General features: G+C 34.8%; 2 protein-coding genes across 2 annotated transcripts; both read left to right on the forward strand.

The window, feature by feature from the left end:
* Positions 1-1,382: 1,382 nt before the first annotated feature.
* Positions 1,383-1,905, forward strand: LOC139862049 (protein RADIALIS-like 3). The gene has a single exon (XM_071850600.1). The coding sequence runs from the start codon at positions 1,438-1,440 to the stop codon at positions 1,675-1,677; it is 240 nt and encodes a 79-aa protein (XP_071706701.1). The 5' UTR covers positions 1,383-1,437; the 3' UTR covers positions 1,678-1,905.
* Positions 1,906-3,161: 1,256 nt separating this feature from the next.
* On the forward strand, positions 3,162-4,004 carry LOC139863817 (uncharacterized). The gene has a single exon (XM_071852417.1). It carries the CDS (start codon positions 3,162-3,164, stop codon positions 4,002-4,004), a length of 843 nt encoding a protein of 280 aa, XP_071708518.1.
* The last annotated feature ends 4,604 nt before the right edge of the window (positions 4,005-8,608 follow it).

Raw genomic sequence — 8,608 nt, forward strand, 5'->3', positions numbered from 1 at the left:
ATGCAGTTAAATTTTTTTTTCTAACGTGAAATGATGTGGATAACTTTTTGGGGAATGATTGTGAAGTCGAAAGATTGTGGGAAAAAATTTGTAGTGGGGAGAAAGTTGTAGCTGATGTGGCAATGTAAAAATTGCTTGAAAAGTAATAAAAAGAGAAGTGATAAATACACAACTACTTTTTACAATACACAACCAAACATGGTAGAATAAAGACAAAATAATATAATATTTAAAAAGGTCAAACCTTTTACGACGAATTTCTAGCCAAAATTCTCCATCAAACACCTCACTACTAGCGTTTGTGACATTTTAGAAAGCCACATCATACATGAAAGGAGTGTATGTACCTCAGTACAACCATTGTAAGTATGTATATTTTGAACTACAACGTTCTCGATTTTTTTACAAAAGAAACGAAATTAAGTCAATAAAATTGAAAGGAAAGAAAGTGAGATCTCTCTGATTGAAAGGAACTAGTAGGGAGAAAATTAGACACCATTTTTTTTGCAGTTTTTTCTCTTTTTCTAAAAAAAGAATTCAGGAAAACCAGTTTTTTCTTTATTTCTTTTTATTTCATTACTTTTTTCCAAACTATAACTCTTTATCAGAGATCATGCATATCCAAGAACAGTAATAAGACTACATGCCTTATCTTAAAACTATTTTTTTTGGCTAAACATTCAAGTAAATAAAAAGCTAAAAGGGTAAGAAAAAATGTTGTTCTGCTTACAATTATGAAATTTAGTTAAGGCAGGATATGTTACAAGAGGTATCTACTTTAGTTTAATCTGCTGGCTTACTTCAACAAATAATTAGAAAATAGATTCAATAAGAGCCCAAGCCCATACCCAGACCCAAATCCAATACTCCGTATGATTTAGCCAAAATGGTCACGTTTACTATGCCCCCTAATCCAAACCCTTACTCCAGTATATTTTTCATAGCCCCATTGACATAAACTACATCTCATCTCATGCCCATTATTTCAGATACAAAATAACTATAAGCCATTTAACATTTACTAGCACAGCTGGACAACAAGACCAAATACCCATCAACACAAGTAAAAACATTACATTACAATAATATACATACATAAGTTCCACTACCAATGTACCCTCAAATAGATTCAAACTGGCAATACTAAATTTATATAACATATATAATATAGTTACGACCCGTACATCTTTACCTTAGATACCGATTCTCATACTTTATGACCTATTATTCTCCATATGTGGTTCATAAAAACAAGTTGACGTGTTCATAGTTTTTCCCTCTTGCAACTTATACTCACCCAACTGGACAAAAACCCCACCACCTTTTTCCTCCTATTTATAACCAACTCCATGGAATAACATCCTTCAAACAACCATCCCTTGACTTCTAATCATCTTCCTTGACTACATAGTACAACTTTTTTTGTAAGTATCAAAAATGGCATCAACTTCACTCTACTCAAGTAGCTCAACTTCATCTTGGACCCCACAACAAAATAAACTATTTGAACGAGCGCTTGCAGTGTACGATAGAGACACCCCAGATCGATGGCAGAAGATTGCAAGGGCTGTCGGTGGGAAATCGGCAGAGGAAGTGAAACGACATTATGAAGTACTGATTGAAGACCTTAGGCACATTGAGTCTGGCAATGTTCCTTTTCCTAACTATCGACGTTAAGTTTCATTAAATTCCAAACGTGAGGTCGTAAGTCAATAATTTGATTTGGTAAGTTACTAAACGAAAAGTTTATGTTTTTATGCGGATCTAATCATCTGCATTCTATATATTCATATGTCTGCGTCCTCATAATATATATGTGTGTTGTACTGAATTCCCTTATGAAGTAACTAGTATTGTCCCATATTGTAATTTAAATGCATTGATATATATGTCAAGTTTTATTCATATATGCTATTCTATGATTTATTGTAATAATTTTCAACAATTTATCCGTTGTATCTAGCAATTGCGTCAGTATTGTTGACTAGTACGAAACTAAAAATCATTCTCAGCAATCAGTACAGCGGAATGTGGACGAATCAAAAAAACTATGAAGCTACTAGCTATAACATGTATACAACGAATATAAGGGGTGAATAATAACAAATAAAAATGTCAAATATTACGGAGTATAAAATTAGAAGTACTAAACTAAAATTATTCTATAAGCAAACGTGAGTTGAAAAGGCAAAGAAATTAAAAATTACGGTTAAATAGAGATTTCTACACCCTAAATTGTCATATAGACGACACTGCAACTTCAAAAGTAACAGATGTCCTGAAATTAGTGATAGTAAGAGAGATAGCCAATGGCTTGTGCCAGTTTCATAGTTGACAATATTTTGGTTCATGTCAAAACGGGTAATTTACAAATGGGTACAGTTGGTGAATAATAGACCGTATCACTTCTAACAAACAATATCTTTATTATTGTAGATGATATTCTTTGTAATCTGTTGAATAATCTTGATGAGTTAGTTTACTAGTCTAGTTTAATATGTCAGTTAGTATTTTAATTATTGTTTAGTATAAGTTAAGATTTCATTATTAGTTAGTCATGTTAGTAGAATTGGTATTATTGGTGACCGATTCTTTTGGAGTGTGGAGCTATTTGGTTGGTTAGTTGAGATAGTAGTGGGTAGTCCTATTTTTGTGGTACTTTGTGGCTATATAAAGCCAATTGCAGACCTGAATAAAATGCAGTAGTCTTTTATATTCCACTTCCATTAATACTTCAATTCATCATACGTTGTCAATATATATATTTCTTTCTGTTATTATTTTGGGACCACACCAACAATTGGTATCAGAGCTTAGGCTCAATCCTATGAAAGAATAGCAGTAGCAGAGTAGCAGGCTGATAATTCAGCAATTAGCAGTCAACAATAGCAGTCTAAAAGCAGTGTAAACAAGCAGAAAATAGCAGCCGGTTGCAGCAGATTTATGCAGTAAAAAAAGAAGAAGCAGATAACAGCAGTAAACTCAGCAGAAAGACGTCTAAATTAGCAGCAAATATAAGCAGAAAAGCAGTAGAAGATAGTAGGAAGTGGTACCAAGAAATATCCGCAGTTTACAGCAAGGAGTAGTAGCAAAAAAAAAAAGCAGCACAAAGCAGCAAAAAAATAAAAGAAGTCAGCAAGTATTAAAAGGCAAAAAAAAAGATGTCATCGAGCGATGGGACTCTAACCGTTCGTGAGCAAGGAACCGTACCAATTCAATGTCCAAAATTAACCGAGACTAACTACACCACCTGGTCCATTATGATCGAAACGGTTCTAAGGGCATATGGCCATTGGGATGTTATCACCCAAGATGAGGTTGATGAGAAGAAAAATTATACTACCAAAGGTATAATCTATCAAACCCTACCCGAAGATGTTCTTTTGCAAGTTTCCAAACACAAGAATGTGAAAGAAGTTTGGGAATCAATCAAAACTCGATATGTAGGGGCTGAATTGGTTCAAAAAGCAAGGTTGCAAACATTGAGAAACGAATTCCAAATGCTAAGGATGAAAGAGAATGAATCAATTAATGATTTTTCGGGTAAGATAAATAGCATTGTTGCTAAATTCAAGAGTCTTGGTTCTACTCTTGAAGAGGAGGTGATTGTAAGGAAGTTTCTTAATTCGGTTCCAATGAAATACTTGCCAATTGTAGCTCCCATTGAACAATATTCGGACCTTACGAAAATGCCATTTGAAGAAGCGGTTGGAAGGGTGAAAGCTTATGAAGAAAGGCTTCTAGGTCATGAAGAAAAAGATGAAGAACAAAATAAGCTTTTGTTGGCAAGTGAACATAAGTATGGTGAAAGCAGTGGACGTGGAAGGGGACGTGGAAGGAGCTATGAAAGAGGTGGTAGAGGCCGAGGAAGAGGCTCGGGTCGAGGTGACAAAAGTGGGTTTAGGTGCTATGAATGTGGAGAGTATGGACACTTCAAAAATGAGTGCACAAAATGGAACGACAAAGAAGCCAACTTGATTGAAGAGGAACCTGCATTGCTCTAAGGAAGGCACGAATCAGCATTGCTCTAAGGAAGACACGAATCAAGATTAGGGGGTTGAATGTTGAATAATCTTGATGAGTTAGTTTACTAGTCTAGTTTAATATGTCAGTTAGTATTTTAATTATTGTTTAGTATAAGTTAAGATTTCATTATTAGTTAGTCATGTTAGTAGAATTGGTATTATTGGTAGTAGTGGGTAGTCCTATTTTTGTGGTACTTTGTGGCTATATAAAGCCAATTGCAGACCTGAATAAACTGCAGTAGTCTTTTATATTCCACTTCCATTAATACTTCAATTCATCATACGTTGTCAATATATATATTTCTTTCTGTTATTATTTTGGGACCACACCAACATAATCTTCATTCCAAAATAGTTGGAGAGATTGTTAATAGTTTCCTTGTAGAATAAGAGTGTATCTTGTATTTATACCAACATGATCAATGAAAAAAGGCAACGATCATAATCTTTTATGGTATCACCTTAACCATCGGTCCTTTTTTCTCCTCCTTTTTCCACAGTAACAATTGTTCACAACTTCTCCTTTTCATCATCAATGGCCGATTCAAAATTGCACCCTGCTATAACTGTCCACAAAATAGAAAGCTTCATACCTATTACTCTAGATCTAGACAAAATCATCATGGATCTTATTCGTCAACTAGCACAGACGAAACTTTTTCTTCTCCACAAGCTACTTCTTCCGAGTCATGTGATCGCTTGGATGCCATTGTCCTTTAATGGATATATGGCACTGTATCCAGTGATCTGATATACACCATTTTGGCTCATGATTCTACCGCCCAAAACGCTTGGAATCGGCTTAAGGGTATTTTTCAAGACAATGGGAATACTCGTGCTATCCATCTTTAACACCATTTTGTGAACACCAAGCTCGATGAATTTCCCAATATTTTAACATATTTTCAGGAACTTAAGGTTATTGCGGATCAATTAGGCAACGTTGGTCCGGCAATTGAAGAAGATCGTTTAGCGTTGCAGCTTATCACCGGGCTCAATGACAATTTTGACAGCGTCGGGTCATGTCTTGCGCATACCAAACAATTTCCATCCTTCTATGCAGCTAGATCATCCCTCATACATAAGGAAACTCGGAAGCAAAAACAATCCTCTAGCTCAATAAACACCCTACCGTAGATGCTGCTCTCGTAACTTCTTCAACACCATCACCGGAACCACCAAACCCCAACAATTAAGGCAGTAGACAATTTGGTAAGTACAATCGTGGCCGTGGCAATAATCGGGGAATTATCGGGGTTGAGGTGGCTACAACCGAGGACGTGGGCTTGGCAAATTCCTAATTGGACCTGATCATGGACTTGGCAAAGCCAACAGTGAAACTCGCCACATGTATCGTATCCAACTGCACTATGTGCCAGGCACACCTCCACTCCACCAGCCCAACAAGGTATTCTTGGTCCAGGCCCACGTCGTAAATCTTCATATGCGCATTATGTTTCGTCAACACCTACTGAAATTGAGTCCGCTATGTACACAATAAGTTTGAACCCTTCCAATAACAATTGGTACATGGACACTGGAGCTACATCCTATATGATGGATTCCGCAAGTAAACTTATGTCTTGTTCTCAATCAAAGCTTCCTCGTAATATTATTGTTGCCAATGGTAATTGCATTCCAATTTGTGGTAGAGGCTATATTTCCATTCCTTCTATTAATCGTACATTTTTTTTATCTCAAGTTCTCCATGCACCAAATTTAATTAAAAATCTCATATTTGTTCGTCGTCTCTCAACTGACACTAATATCTCTCTCAAATTTGACCATTTTGGTTTACTATGAAGGATTTTCCGAAAAGGACTGCCATCATGTGGTTCAATAGCTTCGGTGACTAATACCCCATCCACACCTCCAAGATTCAACACCTTCACACTCGGTCTGCTTTTACTGCTTCTTCTCAAGATTTATGACACAAATGCCTTGGTTATTCGCGCGACAATATTTTAATCTCTTATAAATAAACGTTACATTTCATGTAATTCGAATTTTAGTAATAAAGTTTGTCAATCAAGTATTTTGGAAAACAAACAAAATTTCCTTTTTATTCTTCTGTGTCTTTTGCACCATTCGATATAATTCATAGCGATTTATTGACATCTCCCGTCTTAAGTGATAAAGGTCACAAATATTATGTATTATTTCTTGATAACTTTAGAAATTATTTATGGATAGCACAAGTCTATTCTATCCCAGGTTTAAGAACTCGGATCTCAGGGAGACCTCGTTTGGACATTTTTAGAAAAATCAAGGCATCTCGGGGAAATCGTGGGGAGATCTCAGATGTTAACTTACGATGAATATTCAGTTTTTTAATATAAATATATATAAATAAATAAATATATGTATATTTATATACGTTTTTATGAGATTATACAAGAAAATTCGAAAAATAAGCGAGAAAATCTGAGAAATTACGAGATTTTACGATATAACTTGACAAATGAATGAGAAACTCCGAGAAATCGTGGCTTTGAACAAGTTTGACCATGTTGACCGAAAAATCTCACGAGATGGACGTTTTGTCTCAGCTGCCTTCCAAAAATGATATCTCTGGGAGAGCTCGGAGAGAAATAAGGAGATTTATAACACTGATTATATCTTTACCATCTTTCGCAAATACATACAAACACAATTCCAAAACTCCATTAAAATGTTCTAATGTGATAATGGTGCTGAATATAATAACAAATCTTTTATAATTATTGTGCTCAAAATGGAATGGTATTCTGATAACTCCTAAATTATACAGTTTTTTGATAACATTTTGAGGAGTTATCTTAGTATTTTTGAGTCATTTTGATGCCAAAACACACTAAAATGGGTAAAAATGAGAAAAAGATATTTCTAATGATTATGTCTAAGTTATGTATTAAACAGGATCAAAAATAGAGAAAATTGCAAATCGGCTAGATGAAGCCGCCGACATAGGTATGATGAAGCCGCCGGCTTGGTGTTGAAAATACCAGAATGTTCCAGAATCAATGTAAAATTGAAAGAACTTGTTGATCAAGAAAAAGGCAAAGGAAGCCGCCGGCTTCCCTATGAAGCCGCCGGCTTGGTTGACACAGTTTCTCAACTTATCGACCAAGTTCAAGTAAAAATGGAAACAAAATCAAGATAAAATCAGAAAGATTTGGCGAATCAAGTGAAGCCGTCGGCCTGGACTGAAGCCGCCGACTTGGGTATAACTATTACCAGATCTTAGATTGTGGATCAAGTATAACTTGCACGAGGAGTCACCGACTCAAGGCAAGCCGTCGGCTTCCCACTGAAGCCGCCGGCTTGGCCACCGCCCCAGAATTCTATAAATTAAGGCCTCTGGTCTCAGTTTTCATATGTTCAGAATTAGATAGTTTTTCCAGAATTGGTTAGGTCGTTTTTTTAGGGGTTTTCTCTAAACCCTTAGGTTAGATTTACTTATTGTAATCAAGATTCAAGTTTTAATTCAAGTCTTTTTACATCTACCTTCTTTTCAAGGTATAATTCTATCCTTATTTTATTATTTTGTCTATTTTATTTTCTGTATTCGTTCCTGTTCGTCTTTTACTATGAACTAAACGTTCATAGTGATTACGTGGACGAAATTTAAACTTCATCTGGGAGTCAGATGAAGTCGCCGTCTTGGAGTGAAGGAAGCCGCCGGCTTCGTGCTGTATTCTGTGCAGTTTTCGGTTCTTTTCTAGATCTGTATGGTTGAGTTTCTGTAATGATATTTGAATTGTTTCGAATTTGTTTTGCTTGATTACACTTGTTTGCCATGCTTAATGATTAAATAACATGATTTTAGGGTTGATTAGTCCTTGATCCGATAAATCTATTATTTGATTCATGCTACTTGTTTAGATCTAGTCCATCAAACTTGTTAAATTGAATTGCATGCAACTAAGTTAAAGAGTTTAAAAGTGATAAACTTATTTGATTTGAATTACGCTTATATAATAAAAGTTGATATTGGTAGGCTTAATCGAAGATCCTTTGTTTGGATTTTTTTAATTAATGATTGCATGAAAACTTAGTAGTAATTAACTTTCAGCTAGTAACTTGAGTTGATCTACTTGGTGTTTAATAGCTTATATAATTTGTCAGCCTATTTGCATATTGATCCTCATCACAAGATTGGTATGTATCATGTAATTGAATTGAACATGAAGAATTAAGATGTTAGTTATGCACATCACATATCTAGCATATGCTTTAAGTCCTACCTATTGATTGATATGCAACACTTAGTTTAACCCATTAAGGGATAATAATTGGTCTATGATTGTTATTCTACTTTGTGTTAATATAAGTCATGAAACTTATCTAATATGATTCCCGAATGAATTAATTGTCCATGTAATCACTTGTATAATTACTTGTATCTTTACTTGTATTTTATTTTGAATCTTCAATTCCTTGTTTTGTTTTATTTATCTTTAAAAGCAAACTCTTTCCTAAGAGATAAATCTATCCCATAAAAGACATAAAAATATATCTTTAGTTCTTTAATAAGAATTAAATAATAAAACAACTCTTATCCATACCTAACACTTCCTTGGGACGATAACCTAAATTACTAC

This window comes from Rutidosis leptorrhynchoides, chromosome 8 (assembly GCF_046630445.1).
Source record: "Rutidosis leptorrhynchoides isolate AG116_Rl617_1_P2 chromosome 8, CSIRO_AGI_Rlap_v1, whole genome shotgun sequence".
In the NCBI taxonomy this organism is placed as follows: Eukaryota; Viridiplantae; Streptophyta; class Magnoliopsida; order Asterales; family Asteraceae; genus Rutidosis; species Rutidosis leptorrhynchoides.